This window comes from Somniosus microcephalus, unplaced genomic scaffold (assembly GCF_052327205.1).
Source record: "Somniosus microcephalus isolate GS21.2 unplaced genomic scaffold, FLI_Smic_1.0 unresolved_chr8, whole genome shotgun sequence".
NCBI lineage: Eukaryota > Metazoa > Chordata > Chondrichthyes > Squaliformes > Somniosidae > Somniosus > Somniosus microcephalus.
The window spans coordinates 22883428-22906539 of record NW_028225186.1 but is presented as its reverse complement, the minus strand read 5'-3'; the positions used below and the strand labels follow the sequence as shown (position 1 = coordinate 22906539).

Genomic DNA, 23112 nt, shown 5'->3' with positions numbered 1-23112 from the left:
TTTTAACCATCCGATCAAAGCCGGAGAATCTCCATCAATGGCTTTGCATCCCGCTCCTGCACTGTTACCTGGAGTCCCCGATGGATCTGTTCTCGACCCCTCCTATTTCTCATGTACATGCTGCCCCTTGTAGATATTATCCAAACATAAGAGATCAAATTTTATATGTACACTGACAGCACTCTGCTCTCCCTCTCCGTCCCCCTGCTCTCCCATTCCAACCCCTCTGTTCTCTCTCTCCAGCCCCTCTGCTCTCCCGCCCCTCTGCTCTCCCGCCCCTCTGCTCTCCCTCCCCTCTGCTCTCCCTCTCCGGCCCCTCTGCTCTCCCTCTCCGGCCCCTCTGCTCTCCCTCTCCGGCCCCTCTGCTCTCCCTCTCCGGCCCCCCTGCTCTCCCTCTCCGGACCCCCTGCTCTCTCTCTCCGGCCCCTCTGCTCTCCCTCTCCGGCCCCTCTGCTCTCCCTCTCCGGCCCCTCTGCTCTCCCTCTCCGGCCACTCTGCTCTCCCTCTCCGGCCACTCTGCTCTCCCTCTCCGGCCCCTCTCCGGCCCCCCTGCTCTCCCTCTCCGGACCCCCTGCTCTCCCTCTCCGGACCCCCTGCTCTCTCTCTCCGGCCTCTCAGGTCCCCCTCTCCGCTCCCTCTGCTCTCCCTCTCCGCTCCCTCTGCTCTCCCTCTCCGCTCCCTCTGCTCTCCCTCTCCGGACCCTCTGCTCTCTCTCTCCGGCCTCTCAGGTCCCCCTCTCCGGCCTCTCAGGTCCCCCTCTCCGCTCCCTCTGCTCTCCCTCTCCGGCCCCTCTGCTCTCCCTCTCCGGCCCCTCTGCTCTCCCTCTCCGGCCCCTCTGCCCTCCCTCTCCGGCCCCTCTGCCCTCCCTCTCCGGCCCCTCTGCCCTCCCTCTCCGGCCCCTCTGCCCTCCCTCTCCGGCCCCTCTGCCCTCCCTCTCCGGCCCCTCTGCCCTCCCTCTCCGGCCCCTCTGCCCTCCCTCTCCGGCCCCTCTGCCCTCCCTCTCCGGCCCCTCTGCCCTCCCTCTCCGGCCCCTCTGCCCTCTCTCTCCGGCCCCTCTGCCCTCTCTCTCCGGCCCCTCTGCCCTCTCTCTCCGGCCCCTCTGCCCTCTCTCTCCGGCCCCTCTGCCCTCTCTCTCCGGCCCCTCTGCCCTCTCTCTCCGGCCCCTCTGCCCTTCCTCTCCGGCCCCTCTGCCCTCCCTCTCCGGCCCCTCTGCCCTCCCTCTCCGGCCCCTCTGCCCTCTCTCTCCGGCCCCTCTGCCCTCTCTCTCCGGCCCCTCCACTCTCCCTCTCCGGCCCCTCCACTCTCCCTCTCCAGTCCCTCTCTCGACCCTCCATTTCTTATGGTTTCTCACACTGCTTGTCCCACAGCCAGTCTGTGACGACCTACATATTTCTCCAATTACACATTGGGAAGACCCAGGACATGGTCTTCGCCACCTGCCATGAATTCTGTTCCTCGCCGGTGATTCCATCCCCGTCCCAGCCACTGTCCCGGATTGTTCACAACCTCATTGTTCTACTGGCACCAAGCTGAGCTTCTGACCTGATCTCCTCTCATCACAAAGACCGTCTACTTCCAACTGAGTAACATCAGCATTCTTCATCCCGGCTTCAGCCCATCTTCTGCTGAAATCCTCTTCCATGCTTTTCTCACTGTAGACTTGATTTTTCCAATGCTGTACGGGTTGGCTTTGATCCTTTCACGCACCGTGAATTAAGTGCATCAAAACCCTGCTCACCGCTCACCCTGTCCTTGTGAACCTACCTTGGCTCCTGGTCCCCCAGCAACTCCAAATTAAAACTCTCACCCTCGTTTAAACCCCATTCATTGATCCGGCACTCCCTGTCTCTGTAACCTCCTCCAGTCCTACACTCCCCCACCACCAAGATCTCTCTGTTCCTCAGACTCAGGCCTCTTGTGCATTTCACCCTCTCCTCACTCTAACCAGATCACATCTCCATGAACCCACGACAACCTCACTGCTCATGGAGACCAGAGGAATCCCGACTAGCTGTATATTCTGTATGTGGATACATAACATATTCATAAAATACCATAATTAATATCAAAACTCAACAAATATCTGTAAATAACATAAGTCAATGCCGCCACTTTGTGTACAGTGAAGGATCGTATAATTTATCAATGATCACCCGCTCCATATTTCCCTGCAGAATATTCTCTACCTCAGTAATAAGGCTGGTTTTGGCCTGCACTGTTAGGGTACATCTCTCCAATGGGTGCTCCCAGTGCGGAGTCTCGGCCTGCACTGTGTGAGTAAATCTCACCAATGGGTGCTCCCAGTGCGGAGTCTCGGCCTGTACTGTGAGTAAATCTCACCAATGGGTGCTCCCAGTGCAGAGTCTCGGCCTGTACTGTGTGAGTAAATCTCACCAATGGGTGCTCCCAGTGCACAGTCTCGGCCTGTACTGTGAATAAATCTCACCAATGGGTGCTCCCAGTGCAGAGTCTCGGCCTGCACTGTCTGAGTAAATTTCACCAATGGGTGCTCCCTGTGCAGAGTCTCGGCCTGCACTGTGTGAGTAAATCTCACCAATGGGTGCTCCCAGTGCAGAGTCTCGGCCTGTACTGTGAATAAATCTCACCAATGGGTGCTCCCAGTGCAGAGTCTCGGCCTGCACTGTGTGAGTAAATCTCACCAATGGGTGCTCCCAGTGCAGAGTCTCGGCCTGCACTGTGTGAGTAAATCTCACCAGTGGGTGCTCCCAGTGCGGAATCTCGGCCTGCACTGTGTGAGTACATCTCACCAATGGGTGCTCCCAGTGTGGAGTCTCAGCCTGTACTGTGAGTAAATCTCACCAATGGGTGCTCCCAGTGCGGAGTCTCGGCCGACGGGAGCCCGCGTGGTACTCGGTTGTGATGCTCAGCAGGACTCACTGGATTTCACTGGGCAGCTGTCTGTGTCACACCTGATGTGGAGTGTTGATCGTAACACTATGGAAATGTTCGATCCCAGATCTAACTGCTGTTCTACTGATGGGGAGGAGGGACTTGATATCATGTTTAACAAGGCAACGTTCTGCTTTTTATTTCAATATTTCCATCTAGACCTCTTAATAATATTGTATTTAATGCAGAGCGTTAGAATCTGGGAACGCCTGTCACCAACATGGCTGAAGCTCCAAACAGGGGAGAATATCCAACATCTTCAAGAATGAGAAAGGACAAAGGTAGGTTCAGAAAATTCATTTAAATATCATTTCTGTCCCAACAAAGGGTCCAGATCTCGTGCAACAACCTGCAGCTCACACAGGAAGAGGGAATAGGATAGGGGCTGAGTAGGAAGAGGGAAGTGAGTGACGATTTGGAGGGGTACTGCAGTCACAGGTGGAGCCAGACCCTTAGTATTGGAAATGTCCAATAGATACCTAGAATTGGTGAATGTAATGTGGATAGACCAGTGACTCAGAGGATGGACTTCCTGAGCAGGAGGCCACTCCGAGTGGGGCGGTCTGGAGAGGCAGGTGGGGTACAAGAATAGGAGAGCAATAAGGGAATATTAAGACAGAGGCTCGAGTCTAAAAATCACGGCCTCAAGGTGGTGGTCTCCGGAATGCTTTGCACTGCACTGCTTAAGGAGGGAGATATGAGGCAGGTCAATGTAGGGCGGCAAGGCTGGAGCAGGAGGGAAGAGTTAACGTTCTTGGAGCAATAGAGTGAGTTCAGGGAGAAGGGAAGGGACGGCCATGATCTGAACCGACCAGCAGCAATCATTTTATGGAATGGGTGAATGGAGCAGTGGGCGGGTGGGTGAATGGAGCAGCGGGAGGGTGGGTGAATGGAGCAGCGGGAGGGCATGTGGATGGAGCAGCGGGAGGGTGGGTGAATGGAGCAGCGGGAGGGTGGGTGATTGGAGCAGCGGGAGGGTGGGTGAATGGAGCAGTGGGAGGGTGGTTGAATGGAGCAGCGGGAGGGTGGGTGAATGGAGCAGTGGGAGGGTGGGTGACTGGAGCAGTGGGTGGGTGGGTGAGTGGAGGGGTATCGGTTGATTTGACTGGAAGGTGGGGAATGTCCAGATCCGAGACTAGAGAGCGGAATAAATAAAATTGTTGAAACAGGAACACTTGGGTAGAGGTTTCCATGATTTTGACCCAACGATGATGACTAATAGGTCAGGCCTGGTCCAAGTCTGGTCGCTGTGTGACTTGGAGGGTAAATGGGAGGTGATGGTGTCCCCATGCACCACCTGCCCTTGTCCACTGGGTGCTGTGATCTATTAACTATGAGACAGAATTTAGTTTTGAATGGGTGTCGGAAAGAAACGATCCTGATTATAACATTTTGAGGAGAGTGAAAATATATTTGTGGATACCAGTATTCAAATTCAAATCGCTTTATTGGCATGATAAGATACATCTTATGTTGCCAAAGCATCATAATACATTTATGGTTGAACACATAAACGCAGTTCTATTCATACAGTGTATAAACAGGTATATCCCTGAGTGTATAAATATACAATCGCATTATTTATATATACTCTTTTCTTAGTTTACTGGTTGTCCCTCTGTTCATGGCAAGCTGTAACATAGTGTGCCGCCAGTGTTACACAGCTTCTCTCCTCCCCCAGTAGGTATGGGAGTTTTTGGTTGTCATTCAGATTTCTGAATTCATGGCATATTTGTGAGAATTTTTGGTAGAAATTCTCCCTGATGCCCTGATATTTTCCACAGGCTGTGAGGAAGTGCATCTCTGTCTCCACTGCTTCCTGACTGCAGTGAGAGCATATCCTGTCTTCTCTTGGCAGCCTGGTCTGCCTGTGTCTGCCTTTTTCGAGCGCTAGGCTATTTTCGCTAAGTCTGTACCTTGTCAAGGTTCTTCTCAGTTTGTTATAGATACATAGAAGATAGGAGCAGGAGTAGGCCATTCGGCCCTTCGTGCCTGCTCCGCCATTCGATGAGATCATGGCTGATCCTTTAATTCAGTATCCCGTCCCCGCCTTCTCTCCGTAACCCTTAACCCCTTTTGCCCGTAGAAATATATCTAATTCCCTCTTAAATATATTTAATGAGCTGGCGTACACTGCCCTCTGTGGCAATGAGTTCCACAGGTTCACCACTCTCTGAGTGAAGAAATTCCCCCTCATCTCTGTCCTAAATGGTTTAGCCCTTATCCTTAAATTATGTCCTCTAGTTCTGTTCTCACCCGCCAAGGGAAACATTCCTTCTGCATCCAGTCTGTCTAGACCTGTCAGAATTTTATACACTTCTATGAGGTCCCCTCTCAATCTTCTAAACTCCAGTGTGTACATCCCTAAACTACATAGTCTCTCCTCATAGGTCATTCCCGCCATTCCTGGTATCAGCCTGGTGAATCGCCGCTGCACCCCCTCCATGGCAAGAACATCCTTCCTCAGATGAGGCGACCAAAACTGTACACAGTACTCGAGGTGTGGTCTCACCAGTGCCCTGTACAGCTGCAGCAAGGTATCCCTGTTCCTGTATTCTAACCCTTTTGCTATGAAGGCCAGCATACCGTTTGCCTTCTTGACCGCCTGTTGCACCTGCATGCTCGCCTTCAGTGACTGGTGTACAAGAACACCCAGGTCTCTCTGTACTTCCCCCTCTCCCAATCTATTGCCATTTAAATAATAATTTGCCTTCCCGTTCCTGCACCCAAGGTGGATAACTTCGCACTTGTCCACATTATAGTGCATCTGCCATTTATCCGCCCAATCGCCCAGTCTGTCCAAATCGCTCTGGAGCTTCCTGGTCTCTTCCTCTGAGCCCACCCCCCCTCCTAGTTTAGTGTCGTCTGCAAATTTGGAAATGCTGCATCCGACTCCCTGATCCAGGTCATTAATGTAAATTGTGAACAGCTGGGGGCCCAGGACAGATCCCTGTGGTACCCCACTTGTTACTGCCTGCCATTCAGAAAATGAGCCGTTTATTCCAACTCTCTGTTTTCTATCTGACAGCCAGTTCCCTATCCACGCCAAAACTTTCCCCTTTATCCCATGAGCCTCAATTTTCCATGCTAATCTTTTATGTGGGACCTTATCGAAGGCCTTTTGGAAGTCCAGGTACACCACATCTACTGGCTCTCCCCCATCTATTCTACCAGTTACTCCCTCAAAAAATTCCAATAGATTAGTCAAGCACGATTTACCCTTTGTAAATCCATGTTGACTCTGTCCTATCCTGTCCCCATTTGCTAAGTGCTCCGCTATTTCATCCTTAATGATGGACTCCAGCATTTTGCCCACAACTGATGTAAGGCTTACAGGTCTGTAATTACCTGCTTTTTCCCTACCCCCCTTTTTGAATAGTGGGGTAACGTTAGCTACCCTCCAATCCTTTACCATGGTCAGGTAATCAGCTATGTTGCATTGTCTGTTTAGGGCCAAGTAGCAATTGAGTTTGCTTTGGGTTTTTGTTGTTTCTGCCCAATATGTCAGATGTTTTTCCTTTTGCTTAGCGACGATTGTGTTGGGTCGAATTCTTTGTGTTACCCTGTCACTGTCCTGGGGCTGGTTGTTGTTAGTATTGTTAGTAGTTTCTTCACTGAGTCCCAGGACTAGTTGACTGAGGGTATTCTTCTTTATGGTCAGCTCTTGGCATTTCAGGGCGTCGTAGTGATAGCATTGGGGGTTGCTCATTTGTAGGTGATTACTACATGGTTCTATATCCACCCTGGAACACTAGGATGTTCCCTGGAGCTACCTTAAGATATATTCTATATGTACACAGTTAAAGAATAGGAATGTAAATAGGATATTTTGTGGTGGGAATGAGATAGAGGGGGAGACTGTGTTGTGAGCAAACTCCTGGAATCTCTAGTTGAAGGACAAATTACTGAACATTTACAGATAGAGGGGATGATCCGGGTGGCTGGAACTGATTAGCTGTCAATAAGTCGTGTTTGACAAATTTGCACACAGAATTGCCTATATAGATTGATGGAATGTAACACATATGATGTATGCGGGTTTTTAGAAGCTGTTTGTTAATGTGGTTCTTTGTGTTCACAGATCCGAACTCGACAATCAATAAGTTCTTCACAAAGTGCGATGATTACCAGCTGTTCCAGTTGACGAAATTCTACCGGAACAGACGGTTAAAGAGGGTGCGGAGGGACTCGGTCTCTGGTTAACAGGCGAGGACCATTTCAGTGGACAAGAGTATCACGTGAGTGGAAGGGACAAAGATTGAGTTTAGATTATTCTAACATCGCAGCACTGACAGAATGTCCTAACATAGGAGCAAAGGAATTGCTTGATGAGCAAAGACCAAGGTCTGTGTAAGTCCCCTCCTAACCCTGGTATTGAATGCTACAATGATGATGGAGTTGTTGACTGACCGATCTCTATTAATTAATCTACAACAGACTCATGATTTGAGGAAAACCCCCAGAGGTGGAGAGCTTTGTGAACCTTAGATCCAAAGTCATCTCTTCCTCCCAAGCATGCTACATACCACCTGTCATATCTCAAACTATTCATATACTACAACCCAACATATGATTTTCTGAAATCAATCTGTCTAATTTGCCGTTTAATGATTCAATATTAACTGCTTCCAACGTCTCCTGAGGGAGCCTGTTCCCCTGATTGACCACTCGCTCACTGAATATTTTTTCCACAGAGTAGTTTTAAATTTACCCTTCAAGCACTTGTGTCCTTTGTTTCTAATATACTGGACAAAGTGAACCAGTAATCACATCACCTCTCAACCTTTTCTCTTCCAGTGAGAACAGGCCCAATTTACACCATAGCTCCTCCTAATCCAACCCCTCCACTCTCTCAATCACTCTAGTCGATCTCTTCGATTGCTGCGATAACCTTGTTAACTGAGGAAATCAGAACAGTATTCTAAGTACCGTCACACCAAAGATTAATAAATTAGCGGGATTATCTCACTACATCTGCTTAATATTGATCTGTTAGCACATCCAACATCTGATTTGATTTGGTTTCCTCACTGCCACTGAGAATTGTTGCAATATCAAATATTGGAATCGTACAATGTTAAAGAATGGAATTGGCAAAATATCAAAGAAATGGATAAAACTGCAAATATTGTGAATCTGAAAATGATACGAAGAGGTGAAAATACCCAGCGGATCCATCAGTATCTGTACAAAGGACAGGGGAACGGTTCAGGTATAACTCTTGTGCGGACTGAAAACAAAGGGAAACGGTTTTACTGGGACTGGGACAGGAGAGACCGGAGGCAACAGACAGGGGTTAGAGGGAAGACAATGAGCTGAGTGACCAGGAAACTACTTGATAGAAAATCGGGGAAATGTTAGATGACACACAGAAATCACCTCTGGGTTAAAGAAAAGATATTAAAAAACAGAAGAGCTCATATGGTGAAAGATTGAGACAAAAATAAAGGAAAAAATCCAACAAAGCAGTGTGGGGATGGAAAACGGGACTCTCCCCATTCAATATAGTGCAATTGTTTGTTTTCTCGTCCGAGTCACCTAGTCTAATCCCAACCTTCTGCTCACTGACCATTACCGTTAATATCCCACCTAGTCTAATCCCAACCTCCTGTTCACAGTCCTTTTCAATTAATATCCCACCTAGTCTAATCTCATCCTCCTGCTCACTGCCCATTACCGTTAATATCCCACCTAGTCTAATCCCAACCTTCTGCTCACTGACCATTACCGTTAATATCCCACCTAGTCTAATCCCAACCTCCTGTTCACAGTCCTTTTCAATTAATATCCCACCTAGTCTAATCTCATCCTCCTGCTCACTGCCCATTACCGTTAATATCCCACCTAGTCTAATCCCAACCTTCTGCTCACTGACCATTACCGTTAATATCCCACCTAGTCTAATCCCAACCTCCTGTTCACAGTCCTTTTCAATTAATATCCCACCTAGTCTAATCTCATCCTCCTGCTCACTGCCCATTACCGTTAATATCCCACCTAGTCTAATCCTAACGTCCTGCTCACTACCCATTACCATTAATATCCCAGCTAGTCTAATCCCAAGGTCCTGTTCACTACACTTACCGTGAATATCCCACCTAGTCTAATCCCAACATCCTGCTTACTACCCAGTACTGTTAATATCCCACCTCGTCTAATGCTAACCATCTGTTCAATCCATGAACTCTAATATTGCTTTTTCTCGAAAGCAAATTATCTTATAACAATTTATCGACTTGCTTCCTCAAAGTTTGTGGGAGTGAACTATACATTCTAACCACCATGTACGGAAAAAAGTGTATCCACCCTCACCCTTAATAATTTGAATTTGCCTAAATTCGTGGCTTTTGACCAGAAAGTGGAAACCATCTGTAAACATTTCTTTCATCATAAACTTTCAGAAATTGAAGACTTCCATCAACTCCTCACCTAATCTGCTCAACTCGCAAAGCATGAGCCCTAAGTTCTCAAACTCCCTTTATAAAAGGAATTCCACATCCCAGTGAACGTGCTGAACAGTTTTTCAAAGAGATGTATTTCCTTCCTATAATTGAGTTTCCAAAACTAAATGCATCTGTGTAAATGACCTGCCGCTGCGATCTTGGTGTGGAACGTCACTCCCCATTTTCCTCCAGTTAAACATTGGAAAGACTGATGCAATCGTCTGCTACCCCACCAGAAATTCCATCTCCTCATTGCTTGATTCCATCTCCCTCCCCGGCCACTGCTGGTGACTAAGCTAGGCTGTTCACCATCTCCACACCCAACCTTGAGCTGTACTCCCTGCACCATATACTCGCCATCACAAAGATCGCCTACTTCTATCCCCGTAACATTGCCCGCCCCTGCCTCGGCCCATCTCTAAACCCGACTGTCCCAATGCTCCCCTGGCCGGACTCCCTCCTTAAACCCTCTCTAATCTTCAGCAACTCCCAAATTCTGCTGCCCGCAACCTGCCCAGTTTCATTCAAATATCTCTCGTGTGCTCACTAACCTTTCCTGGCTCCCGCTTCTCGAATGCCTTCATTCTGCTCTTTAAATAACTTAAAGTCCTCGACCCTTCCTATCGCTCTAACCCACTCCAGCCCTACAGCCTGCCATGCCATGGGAATTCTCCGTTGCTCTGATTCTGGCTTCTTTTGCACCCAGTCCTTCACACTACCACTGGTGGCTGAGCGTTTAGTTGTCTTGAGCCCGACGCTCAGGAATTCACTCCATCAACCCCTCTGCCCCCACCTCCCTCTGCTCCTTAACCCTTACCTTGCCTCCAGCTTCTGAGCACATCCACTAATTAAGATGTTTTGCCTCGGGTTCATTGTCTGATTCCGCCTCTCTGAAACACCATGGGACTAGTTTATACTTTAAAAGCCCTATATAGATATAAGTTGGTGATTGAAGTTCTGACTATCCATTGGTGGACACGTGCTTCCGGTTACTGAGGTTTCATACCGGCAGTGATTGTGCAAAAATTCAGTGTCTGTCATTTCAATTGCAGGAGAAGCATGCGATTGGCGTGATTGGAATTGTCATCATTATTTTTATTATTGGTCGATTCTGCTGACCAATTAACCAAGTGGTTTTTTCGATTAGTCAGTTTAATTTCCCAGGAAGTTTTGCAGCTGCTTCCCTCACTTCAGATTCATCCCTTTCCTGCCAGGGGAGTTCTGATTCGCTGGTGTTTTTGTTCTCAGTATATTAACAAAGTGTGACAGCAGGAAGTAAGTGTGAGAAACGAGTGTATCATATTGTCAATCAGGAATCTGATGTCATGTTGGACACTGAGGGAGAGAGAGAACTAATCCCATTAAAACTATTGCTGATTCTCTTTGATTCCTCACTCTCCCAGAACAATATTTCTGATTTCTATTTTCCTTCTATCTCAATTATTTCCCGTTAATGAGCGAATCAAGATGTTTACAGAATATTTAGCTCTTGTTCAAAATGGATCAGTACCCGTCCCAGTGATTACCTTCTGTGCTCAGAACAATGGGGAGATCCCATCACTATGCAGGTCCTTTCCATCTCATTATCAGTGCTTGTCTTTGACTCCGCACCTCAATACATTCATTACTATTCTTTACAGAAAGTCACTGAGCTCGCGGAGGAGGGAAACCGGGCAGACAGTTCCAAACTTCTAATTCTGGTGATGGAGAAAGGCTCTGGGGCCCCAAGGGTGATGTGGGAATCCTTGGTGAAAATACACCACAGGTTACCAAAGCTGGACAAAATACTGAAAGAAAGAGAGGAACTTGGTACGGTAACATCACACATGGAATGTAAATTCAGATTCAAACACTGCAGAGTTTACTATAATATCACACAGATCTGATTTCATGAAAGGTCATTGATTTCAACAGGTTGTGACCCATTTGTTTGCATGAACATCGGACAAGGTTTATCCGAAGTACCCAGTCACCTGAAAGCTAAGTGAGGAAAGTTTATTTCATTTGAGAATCAGAATGTTTGACAGTAGCCGTTTGTTGAGAGGTTGTCAGAATCTGCCAGTCAGTGGTACAAAGGCTGGAGATACAGCATTAAACGGCATTTGGATTCGTGATTAATCCACCAAAGTTCTGCATAGGTTCAATTTACAATTAACTCAGGTTTTGGAATTATTGGTAAATTTAGAGGTCTTGTATTCTCCAGTTAATCCAACTGCTCATTGCCTACACGTGGCAGGATCCTGGTAGATTGTGAAACCCCATACACACATCGGAGGGTCCTGGTACACTGTGAAACCCCATACACACCTGGCAGGATCTTGATATACTGTGAAACGACATACAGACCTGGAAGGATCCTGATACACTAAAACCCCATACACACCTGGCAGGATCCTCACATCGGGGAGGTTTTCTAGCACTGCTGGGGTGGGTTTAAACTAACTTGGCAGGGGGATGGGGTAAAGAGTGGAGCTATAGTATGGGGTGATTTACAGCCAAATACAGAGGAAAAAACAAGTCAGCTGGGAAGGCAGAGCAAACATGTGAAGGCAAAAAGGGAATATGGCAGAGCTGGAAGGCATTTATTTTAATGCAAGGAGTCTTGCAAATAAGGTGGATGAACTGAAGTTGTTGTTGAACACATGGGAGTACGATATTGTTGCTATCACAGAGACATGGTTGAGGGAGGGTCAGGACTGGCAGCTCAATATTCCGGGGTATAGAATATTCAGGGGAGACAGAGGGTGGTGTAAAAGGGGAGGGGGAGTTGCAATATTAATTAAGGAGTCAATTACTGCTGTAAGGAGGGATGATATATTAGCGGGTTCCTCTAATGATGCCAAATGGGTAGAACTTAAAAACAAAAAAGGGGCAAGCACTTTGCTGGGAGTGTAATATAGGCCCCCAAACAGTGAGGGGGAGATAGAGGAACAGATATGTAGGCAAATCTCAGAGAAGTGCTAAAATAAGAGGGTAATAATAGTGGGGGATTTCAACTTCCCCAATATTAATTGGGATAGTCAGAGTGTGAAAGGCTTAGAGGGTGCAGAATTCTTAAAGTGCATCCAGGAGAGCTTTTTGAGCCAGCATATAGAAAGTCCTACAAGAGGGGGCGGTACTGGACCTAATTCTGGGGAATGTAGCCGGGCAAGTGGTGGAAGTGTCAGCAGGAGAGCATTTTGGCGACAGTGACCATAACTCGGTGAGATTTAAGGTGGTTATGGAAAAAGACAAAGACGGCCCGGAAATAAGGGTTCTAAATTGGGGGAAGGCCGATTTTAATACGATAAGGCAGGATCTGGCCAAAGTGGACTGGGAGCAGCTACTTATAGGAAAATCCACATCAAAACAGTGGGAGACTTTCAGAAGGGAAATAGAGAGAGTACAACGCCAAATGTTCCTGTAAAGGTCAAGGGTGGGACCAACAAGCAAAGGGAACCTTGGATGACAAGGGATACACAAAAATGCATTAGGAAAAAAAAGGGGGGCTTTTGCAGTTACAAAAGACTAAAGACGGAGGAAGCCCTAGAGGAGTAAAGAAAGTGCAGGGGCATATTTAAAAAAGAAATTAGGAGGGCGAGGAGAGGCCATGAAATAACACTGGCGAGCAAAATAAAGGAAAACCCTAAGATGTTTTATAAGTATATTAAGGGCAAGAGGATATCCAGGGAAAGGGTAGGGCCCATTAGGGACCAAAGTGGCAATCTGTGTGCAGAGCCAGATGATGTAGGCGGGGTTTTAAATGAATTTATTGCATCTGTGTTCATTATGGAGAACGACGATGTAGACATAGAAATCGGGCAAGGGGACTGTGACACACTTGAACATATTAGCATCGAGAGGGTGGAGGTACTAGCGGTTTTAGCAGGCCAAAAAAGTGGATAAATCCCCAGGCCTGGACGAGATGTATCCCAGGCTGTTGTATGAGGCAAAGGAGGAGATTGCAGGGGCTCGGACACAAATTTTCAGAACCTCTCTGGCCACAGGGGATGTACCAGAGGACTGGAGAACAGCTAACTTAGTACCATTATACAAGGGTAGCAGGGATAAACCAGGGAATGACAGGCCAGTGACCCTAACATGTGTGGTAGGGAAATTATTGGAAAAAATTCTGAGGGACAAAATTAGTCTCCAATTGGAGAGGCAAGGATTAATCGGGGATAGTTAGCATGGCTTTGTCAAGGGTAAATCACATCTGACAAATCTGATTGAATTTTTCGAGGGGGCGACTAGGTGTGTGGATGAGGGAAATGCTGTGGATGTGGTTTACATGGACTTCAGCAAAGGTTTTGACAAAGTCCCGCATAGGAGACTGGTCAAGAAGGTAAGAGCCCATGGGATCCAGGGTGCCTTGGTGCGTTGGATCCTAAACTGGCTGAGTGGCAGGAGGCAGAGGGTGATGGTCGGAGGTTGCTTTTGTGACTGGTAGCCTGTGTCCAGTGGGGTACCTCAGGGATCGGTGCTGGGTCCCTTGCTGTTTGTGATCTACATAAATGATTTGGATGAGAATGTGAAAGGTATGATCAGTAAGTTCGTGGATGACACGAAAATTGGTGGGGTGGTAAATTGCGAGGACGAAAGCCTCAGGCTACAGGACGATATAAACGGGTTGGTCAGATGGGCGGAAAAGTGGCAAATGGAATTTAACCCTGAAAAGTGCGAGGTGATGCATTTTGGACGGACAAATAAGGCAAGGGAATACACAATGAGTGGTAGGACCCTAGGAAGTACAGAGGGTCATAGATCCCTGAAGGCAGCGGAACAGGTCGATAAGGTGGTTAAAAAGGCATATGGGATACTTGCCTTCATTAGCCGAGGCATAGAATATAAAAGAGCAGGGAGGTTATGATGGAGCTGTACAAAACGCTGGTGAGGCCACAGCTGGAGTACTGTGTGCAGTTCTGGTCGCCTCACTATAGGAAGGATGTGATTGCTTTGGAGAGGGTGCAGAGAAGATTCACCAGGATGTTACCTGGGATGGAGCGCCTCAGCTATGAAGAAAGACTAAACAGGCTGGGGTTGTTTTCCTTGGAGCAAAGGCGGCTGAGTGGGGACCTGATTGAGGTGCACAAAATGATGAGGGGCATAGATAGGGTAGATAAAGAGGAACTTTTCCCCTTAGTAGGGGGGGGTCAATAACAAGGGGGCATAGATTCAGGGTAAGGGGCAGGAGATTTAGAGGGGATTTGAGGAGGAACTTTTTCACCCAGAGGGTGGTTGGAATCTGGAACTCACTGCCTGAAAGGGTGGTAGAGGCAGGAAGCTTCACAACATTCAAGAAGCATTTGGATGAGCACTTGAATTGCCATTGCATACAAGGCTATGGTCCAAATGCTGGAAAATGGGATTAGACTGGACAGGGATTGATGGACGGCGCAGACACGATGGGCCAAAGGGCCTCTTTCTGTGCTGTATGACTCTATGACTATGATACTGATACACTGTGAAGCCCCATACACACCTTGTGGTGTATGTAAGCTGTTCCACCTCGAGAACTTAAGCCTGTTCCACCTTAAGAGATGTACTGCTTTCTCTGGCTGCTGTATACGTAATACCGGTGGTGACCACCGGTATATAAGCACTGTGTAGTAAGATTGTATTTAGTACAGTCCTGACCTCCAACCAGTAAAGACCTGTTGAACTTTAATCTTGTAGTCTGTGTGTTATTAATTACAACTAGAACACACAGACTTTACAGTGGCGACAAGTCAGATTCTTACCCTGTGGCAGTTATATCCACGGCGGCTTCATCCACAGAACGGACGTCGAAGAGAGGCTTCCACCCTCATCACCGTGCTGGAAGACACGTCGCGCGGCAGACATCGAGAAACCAGAGTGCAGAAGACATCCTGAACTCGAAGCCTTCATCAGCGGCAGTCAGCTATCTTCTTTCTACCTTGGTAGTGGGTAAGCCGGGCAGCGACGCGACCAGAAAGTCGGCCGCGTTGGCTGTACAGATGCGGAGGGAAGAAGGAGGAATAAGGGCGGTGAGATCAATCGCGACCGGAGATAAGAGCCAGGCCGCATTCGGGCTGAAAGGCGCAGCGCGGGGACAGCGATCGCGGCTGGTGATAAGGGCCGGGCCGCATTTGGGCTTAAAAGGCGCAGCGTCTGGAGGCAACTGAAGGCGCGAGAGCCGCGGTGAAGCGGAGACAGCGTCGGGGGACGGGCGAAGACTGCCAAGAGCGGGAAAACCGCCATTTTTAGGCGGAGGACGAAGACAAGAGCGTGGAAGCCACCATCTTGGATAAAAATAAAAATAAATTAAATTGCAACGATGCCTAAACATGGATACATTAATACCTTTGATAGCGACATCGAAGATTGGGCTATGTATGTAGAACGCATACAAAATTATTGTAAAGCAAATAAAATCCCAGATGAAGAGAAAGCACTAACATTATTAAACTTAATGGGTGCGAAGACATACGGGCAATTGAAACACCTTTTATCACCAGATGAACCGGCGGATAAGACGTTCGAGGAGATTGTTACTGTCCTGAAAAATCACCTAAACTCCACGCCGCTGATGCTAGCCGAACGATTTAAATTTTACAGCAGAAGGCAGCTGAAGGATGAAAGCAATGCTGAATATTTAATGGAATTGCGTAAGCTAGCAAAGTACTGTCAATTTGGAACGAAACTGACAGAGGCGCTACGAGATAAATTTGTGTGTGGTTTATTAAAAGAAGATACACAAAAGCGATTGCTCAAGGAGAATGAGCTGACGCTTGAGAAAGCGGTCACTATGGCAGCAGCACACGAAACCGCAGCGAGAGGCACGTCAGTAATGCAGCTACGGTCACCGGAACGCAGTACAAATAAATTGGGTTTGAGTTCTGTAAAATGTTATTGTTGCGGAAAGACAACGCACGAGCAGAACCAGTGATGGTTTAAAAACGAAGAATGCAGAACGTGTGGCAGGCTTGGCCACATAGCTAAAGTATGCCGGTCAGGAAAGAAGACCAGCAACAAAAAGTCACCGCAACGAAAATACATAAATGTACACAAGGTGACAAAGAACAGTTCGACCGAACAGAAGTCAGATTCAGACGCTAGCAGTAATGAACTGGGTAGCTTAAGATTACACAACGTTGGTAAGGATGCAGATCTCCAGACAATTTGGGTCACCCTTCAGATAGCAGGAGTCCAAGTAAAGATGGAATTGGACACTGGATCGGCATTGACGGTCATGAATAAGAAAGATTACAAAAGGTTATTCCAACATATTCCCCTACGGGTTATGGAGATTATATTGAAAACATACACGGGGCAAAGAGTGTACCCCATCGGAAAGATAGAGGTAAAGGTGGTCCACAAGGGCAAAGAAAGCCAAGTAAATGGACATATGTGCTACCTGAAGGAGGTCCACCACTACTGGGACTGGAGTGGATTAGGAAAATGAATATGGACTGGCACTCCTTGAAGACACTAATGGTAGATTCCGGGGAAACAGATGTCAAACCTAAACGATTGTCCTGAATATTGGATGATGCTAAAGAGGTGTTCCAGCAGGGACTGGGAAAACTGAGGGGAATTACGGCAAACATCAAGATTGATGAACATGCACACCCAAAATTTTTTAAAGCCAGACCGGTACCCTATGCAATACGACCTACTGTATAAGCAGAACTGGAAGCGCTAGAACGTTCAGGTGTACTGTCTAAGATAGATTGGAGTGAGTGGGCTATGCCCATTGTTCCCGTTATGAAACGTCCTTCGAGCAACAAGCCAGGAGAACCAGGGAAGGTTCGCATCTGTGGAGATTTCAAAATCACCGTTAATCTGTTGCTTCACACGGTGCAGTATCTGCTTCCGCGGATTGAGGATATTTTTGCTTCGTTGTCTGACGGGAAACACTTCACCAAGATAGACCTGGCGCAGGCGTACTTGCAGATGGAGGTTGAAGAAGAGTCACGCCAATACCTCATGATCAACATGCATCGAGGTTTGTACCGGTACAATAGGCTGGTTTTTGGAGTGGCATCGGCTCCAGCAATTTGGCAGAGGGCCATGGAGCAGGTACTACAGGGAATTCCAGGCACACAATGTTACCTGGATGATATTCTGATTACAGGTGATGGTGCTGAAGAACACCTCGCAAACTTGGAACTGGTGCTCAACAGACTGAAAGAGTATGGACTTAAGAGTTAATCGGCAGAAATGTGAGTTCTTCCAGAAGCGGATCGCGTACTGTGGTCATGTCATTGACCGGGAGGGGCTTCATAAGTCTCCTGACAAGATAGAGGCAGTTGTAAAGGCTCCCGCTCCGGATAATGTCTCTCCGTTGAGGTCGTTTCTAGGATTGATTAACTATTACCATAAATTTCTACCAAATCTATCCACGGTACTGCACCCGCTAAAAGCTCTTTTACAGAAGTGGGTACCATGGGAATGGAGCGAAAACTGTAAGAAGGCATTTTGCAAAAGCAAAGAATTGATCACCTCAGAGGAAGTGTTGGCTCACTTCAACCCGACACTGCCTATTCGGTTGGCTTGTGATGCTTCTCCATATGGTATTGGGGCAGTACTCTCACACAAGTTGCCAAATGGCACGGAAAGGCCAGTCGCGTTTCCATCCAGATCATTGACCTCCGCTGAGCGCAACTATGCGCAGATCGATAGGGAGGCTCTCAGCCTTGTATGGGGAGTGAAGAAGTTTAATCATTACCTGCAGGGCCAAAAATTCACACTTCTGACAGACCATCAGCCGTTGGTATCCATTTTTAACCCTATGAAGGGTGTTTCAGTGATGACAGCACAGCGTCTCCAGAGATGGTCCCTTTTCCTAGGGGCACATCAATATCAAATTGAATTCAAAGGTACAAAGCAGCATGGCAATGCTGATGGGCTGTCGCGCCTGCCACTACCTGAAGAAGAAACGACGAAAGTTGACCCTGTTGAGTTATTTCATTCAACCATCGAGTGTTTACCAGTCACCAATGCAAGTATTGAAAGAGAAACCAGGAACGACCCGACACTGTCCAGAGTCTAGGAGGTGACAGTGAAAGGATGGCCAACACGTGGTGATCCTCTGTTACCAGCATTCTCGGCAAGCCGAGACCAGCTGTCCGTCTGCCATGGTACTTTGATGTACGGGACAAGAGTGATTATTCCTCCCAAGTTAAGGGAAAGAGTTCTAAAAGAACTGCATGAAGGTCATCTGGAGGGAGTTAAGATGAAAAGTCTTGCTAGGGCTTATGTATGGTGGCCGGGTATTGACCAACAGATAGAGGAGTTGATGAAAAGCTGCGCTGGGTGCCAAAAAGTGCAAAATGCAACTCCGATCGCACCACTACACCCATGGGAATGGCCTTCAGCCCCATGGCAACACGTACATATTGACTTTGGTGGTCCATTCATGGACTCCATGTTCCCAATTGTGGTGGACGCACATTCCAAATGGCCAGAAGTGATCAAGATGAATACCATTACTTCAGAAAAGACAATTGCGGTGTTAAGAACAATATTCACAAGGAACGGATTGCCAGAACAGATCTGTTCTGACAACGGACCACAGTTCGTGCCGGAAGAATTCCAAAAATTCTTAAAGAAGAATGGGGTGAAACATTATACCTCTGCCCCATATCATCCAGCGACAAACGGGTTGGCCGAGAGATTTGTCCAAACATTCAAAAAGGCAATAAAGGCCATGAACGATGATCAGATTCCGCTACAGCACCAGGTGGACAATTTCCTTATGGCGTATCGAAACGCCGCTCATGCAGTGACTAACCAAAGTCCTGCCATGATGTTTTATAACAGGAGGTTGTGGTCCAGGTTGGACTTGTTAAAACCAAATGTGCGGAGGGAAATGGAAAACAAACAGTTCTGGCATATTAATTACAAGTCCACTCGAAGTTTCGACGTAGGACAACCAGTGTTGGCAAGGGGCTATGGAAACGAAAAATGGCAGTCCGGAACAATTCAGGCCAGACAAGGACCTCTGATGTACACAGTAGATATTGGTAACAATGTGATAAGGCATCATGCGGATCAACTGGTAGAATCAAGAGCAAGGGTCGAACCCATGGTTGCGACAGAGACAACTGTGGAAGACGTTAATGAACCTGAAGCATCTACCTCGGCAGGGACTGTACCTGATGATGACGTCCAATACATAGGAAACCAACAAGAGTCACCTCAGCAACAAGAATCAGAGACCACTGAAAGGCATTATCCAGACCGAATCAGAAGGCCTCCTGAGAGACTGAACCTTTGAACTGTTTATACCTGAAGTTATATATGTATATATGTTATGATGTTATGTTAAATGGGGATATGACTATTAAGCTAAAAAGGGAGGATTGTGGTGTATGTAACCTGTTCCACCTTGAGATGTATTACTTTCTCTGGCTGCTGTATACGTAATACCGGTGGTGACCACCGGTATGTAAGCACTGTGTATTAAGATTGTATTTAGTATAGTCCTGACCTCCAACCAGTAAAGATCTGTTGAACTTTAATCTTGTAGTCTGTGTGTTATTAATTACAACTAGAACACACAGACTTGACACAACTGGCAGGATCCTGATACACTGTGAAACCACACTTTGAAACCACACACTCACCCGGCAAAGCCTAGATTTGCCTTTCTAATCTAGGCTTTATTAACTTAAAAAGCCTGTAGCACATCTTTCAACACCCAGTCCCAACAAAAGGCTGGAAAGAACTGAATTTAAGATGGCCACCACAAATCACATGACATCAACTACCAATGAGATTACAGCATATATCCCAAGGCAGGAAACAAACAACCAATCACAATACTTCTTACTAAACAAAGAATAATCACCACATTCACCCCTCCTTTTAAAATATACTCCAACCTAAATAACCTTTACAATTTATAATTAATTATTTACAACTAAAACTATGCACAGACAAAATAAAACTATTCAACATGACATAATACTAAGTGAGCAACAACAAATAGTAACATTGCACATAAGTATTAAGTATCTCTCAACTAAATCAATATAATATTTCAACAATTTTAAAACATTACTATCAATTTAAAAGTCCATTTTCAATCGGTCGACCGGATATCTTGTTCGAGTCGACCTTCTTAACCTTGGTGAAATTCCTTGCCCTCCCACACCAGGAGACACAGAAGTATCTTCTGCAGGAATGCTATCCATATCCCGATTTTCAACAGTTTCCGGATTAGAAATCCCATCAGGAGGTAAACTGGGACGGTCATGAACATCCATCATGGGCTGACTAATAGAAGTATCATTATCTGCAGTCGGATTGGAAATATTCGTAGTATCTGCAACAGCACCCACATTATCTGAATCATGACTATTGTTAATATCCTCAGAAGAGGACTGGCCACCACAAGGAGCCAAGTCTTTACTTGAAACGGTACTTTCATTCCCATCTTGGAATCGAATATGAGCATATTGGGAATTTGCCTCCAACAGCTCCACCTCCTCCACTAAAGGATCATATTTTGACAATCTAACATGGCGTCGAAGCAGCACAGGTCCCTGCATAGTAAGCCATGAAGGTACCGAATATCCCATAGTAAATCTCCGCGGATAGTTAAAGAGCCTTTCATGGGGCTTCACATTAGTAGCCGTTGAAAGCAATGATCTAATGGAATGCAGGGCATCAGGCAGTACCATTTCCCACTGTGTATTCTTAAGGTTCCGGGATGTCAAAGCCAACATAACTGCCTTCCAGATCACCCCATTGTATCGTTCGCACTGTCCATTACCCTGGGGATTATACGGGGTAGTTCTGCAAGTAGAAATTCCCCGACTCTGAAGGTATTCCTTCAACTGGGAAGACATAAAAGAACTTCCCTGATCCGAATGGATATACGCAGGCATCCCAAAGATGACAAAAATTTGAGTCAGACATTTGATAACTGTAGCAGCTGATACATCTGCCCAAGGAAAAGCAAAAGGGAATCTTGAAAACTCATCCACAACAGTAAATATATATCGGTTTTGATTAGTTGAAGGAAGAGGCCCCTTAAAATCGATGCTCAAACGTTCAAAAGGAGACGTAGCCTTTATAAGATGAGCTCGTTGAGGCTTACAGAAATTCGGTTTACACCGAGCACAGATAGAACATGATGAAGTCATCCGCTTGACGTCTTCAACTGAAAAGGGCAAATTCGTACAGCGTACGAAGTGTATCATCCTCGTAACCCCAGGATGGCATAAGGCATTGTGAAAATTAATAAGCGTATCTCCGTGAATCAGAGAACAATAAGCCTTCGACAGCACATCAGCAGCAACATTATCCTTCCCTGGACGATAAACTATATCAAAATGGTAACATGCCAACTCAATCCTCCACCTCATTATTTTATCATTCTTAATCTTTCCAAAATGTTTGACATCAAACATAAAGGACACAGACTTTTGATCAGTTACCAACGTAAAATGTCGCCCCGATAAATAATGTCTCCATTTACGCAGTGCTTCTACTATTGCATACGCCTCTTTCTCTATTGAAGAATGCCTTTTTTCACTATTGTTCAAGGTACGTGAGAAAAAGGCCACAGGTCTTCCATTTTGGTTCAGAGTAGCCCCAATTGCAAAATCAGAAGCGTCCGTCTCAATCAGAAAAGGAACCTGCTCATCAATAGAATGCACAACTGCTCCAAGGATATCCTTTTAAAAATTATCAAATCACCTCCTGGCCTCCCATGATAGAGGATATGTCGTAACCCGAATAACAGGCTGGATCTTGTGAAAAATTTGCAATCCAATTAGAATAGTAAGAAAACAGTCCAACAACTCGTTGCAAAGCCTTAGAATTAGTAGGACAAGGTAAATCAATCAATGGTCGCAGACGTTCTGGGTCTGGTTTAACCTTGTTTCCCGAGATAATGTACCCCAGTAGATTTACCTCAGTGGTCGAAAAGGTACACTTCTCTTTGTTGAAAGTTAAACCAACTTTTTCCACAGCTTGAAGGAATCTTTCTAAGTTAGAATCATGCTCCACCCTTGATTTGCCACACACCGTGATGTCATCTAAGTATGAAAAGGTGTCAGAGAGAGAGTTATCACTTATAAAAGCATCCATTGCCCGTTGAAAACAAGCAACACCATTAGTAACACCAAATGGTATTCGGCAAAACTGATACAGCTTTCCACCAGCCTCAAAGGTCGTATATGGTTGATCCTTCTTAATAGGAATCTGATAAGCACTCTTTAGGTCAATAGTGCTAAAAACCTTATACTGAGATACTTTATTGATAAGCTCATCAATCTTAGGCAAAGGGTATGCATCTAATTCATTATACCTATTAATAGTTTGGGAATAGTCTATCATCATTCGTTTCTTATGTCTCTCGTTAGTCGTGACGACTACCTGTGCCCGCCAAGGCGAACAACTAGGTTCAATGATTCCTTCCAATAAGAGACGTTGAACTTCAGAATTAATAAATTCTCTATCCTGACTGCTATACCTTCTTGACTTGGTAGCAATTGGCTTACAATCCAGCATCAAATTGGAAAAAAGTGATAATGGACAAATGGATAAGGAGGTTAATCCACAAATAGATAAAGGTGGCTTAGTCCCTCCAAATGAAAGACTCGTGCAACTGAAGCACATCATGACCAATCAAAATATCCGCACAGAGATTAGGCAAAACAGATAGGCGTATATCAGTATACGTATTACCTAGAAGAATCAATTTCACAAGACAACAACCAGCTACTTGTGAAGTGAGAGTCGTCTGAGCCATACACACCTGATAGGAAACAGGCGAAATTTTCAAATGCTTCTCCTTTGCAAA

At 46.3% G+C, this 23112-nt stretch overlaps 1 protein-coding gene across 1 annotated transcript in view; it reads left to right on the top strand.

The window, feature by feature from the left end:
* The first annotated feature begins 3130 nt into the window (after positions 1-3130).
* Positions 3131-23112, top strand: part of LOC147085682 (NACHT, LRR and PYD domains-containing protein 3-like) — a 113779-nt gene continuing 93797 nt past the window's right edge. The window contains exons 1-2 of the mRNA XM_085979156.1: positions 3131-3191; positions 6992-7076. Of these exons, the coding sequence (XP_085835282.1) occupies positions 3131-3191; positions 6992-7076 (146 nt within the window). The remainder of the gene's footprint in view (positions 3192-6991; positions 7077-23112) is intronic.